This window comes from Chiloscyllium plagiosum, chromosome 33, assembly GCF_004010195.1.
Source record: "Chiloscyllium plagiosum isolate BGI_BamShark_2017 chromosome 33, ASM401019v2, whole genome shotgun sequence".
Taxonomy (NCBI): Eukaryota; Metazoa; Chordata; class Chondrichthyes; order Orectolobiformes; family Hemiscylliidae; genus Chiloscyllium; species Chiloscyllium plagiosum.
The window spans coordinates 32273013-32274144 of NC_057742.1; the positions used below are offsets into that span (position 1 = coordinate 32273013).

Below are 1132 nucleotides of genomic sequence, written 5' to 3' on the forward strand. Positions count from 1 at the left end.
CCCCCATCAAAAGCCACCAACTGTCACCGTTTTGAAAATTGTTGAAAAACCAACAGTTTTAAGATAGCTGTGAATATGGTTTACATCTGGACCTTGGGGCAAGGTACTAAATTGGGGGAGGGCAAACTATGTCAGTATTAGGCAGGTGCTAGGGAGTGTTAGTTGAGAAGGGCTGTAGCAGGCAAGTCCACATTTGACATGTGGGAATTGTTTAAAGACCCACTGATGAGATTTCAGGACTAGCGTGTTCCAGTAAGGAGGAAGGATGGTAAGGGAAGGGAACCTTGGATAACCAGGGAGATTGAAAATTTACTCAAACAAAGAAAATAATCATATCCGAGGTCGAGGAAGCCAAAATCAAACAGAGCCCGTGAGGAGTATAAGGGAAAGAGGAAATGAACACAAGCAGTGAATTGGGAGAGCAAGCAGGAGCCATAAAATGACCTTGGCAAGTGAGATAAAATTAAATCCTGAAGCATTCTACACATACTTCAAAACAAGAGGATTAATGGTGAGAAGGGAGGACCATTGAAGGATGAAGGAGGGAACTTGCGCTCAGTAGCGGAGGATGTGGGTGAGATCCTAAATGAGGTCTTTACATAAATATTCACCCAGGAGAAGGAAAAGGAGGTTAGTTGGATTTGTACAGCACATGCTAATATGCGATGGCATTTTGAGATCAACAAAGGAGTGGTATTGGGTTGTTGGAAGAGCATTAAAGTGGCTAAGTCCCCAGGACTCGATGGTACCTACCCCAGGTTATTGAGAGATCTAAGAGAGGAGATTTGCTGGGAACTGACCATGATCTTTGCATCCTTGTTAGCCACTTGAGAGGGTCTGGTGGACCAGTGAGTAGGTAATGTTGTTCCTCTGTTCAAGAAGGAAAATAGGCACAATCCAGGAATCTATATATCAGTGAGTCTCACATCGGTGGTTGGGAAGAAATTGGAGAAATTGCTTAGGGATAGGACTAACGGGCATTTGGGAAAGTGTGGCTAAAGTAGGAGCAGTCAGCACGGCTTTGTACCGGGCAGGTCATGTTTTACTGACTTGGTTTATTTTATGAGAAGATGACCAAGGTGATGGATGAGGGTAGAGCAGTGGATGTTGTCGACATGGATTTCAATAAGGC

At 44.1% G+C, this 1132-nt stretch overlaps 1 protein-coding gene across 1 annotated transcript in view; it reads right to left on the bottom strand.

The window, feature by feature from the left end:
• Window positions 1-859, bottom strand: part of LOC122539995 (interferon alpha-1/13-like) — a 3687-nt gene extending 2828 nt beyond the window's left edge. The window contains exon 1 of the mRNA XM_043675263.1: window positions 801-859. Within this exon, the coding sequence (XP_043531198.1) occupies window positions 801-803 (3 nt within the window). The 5' untranslated portion in view covers window positions 804-859. The remainder of the gene's footprint in view (window positions 1-800) is intronic.
• Window positions 860-1132: the final 273 nt, after the last annotated feature.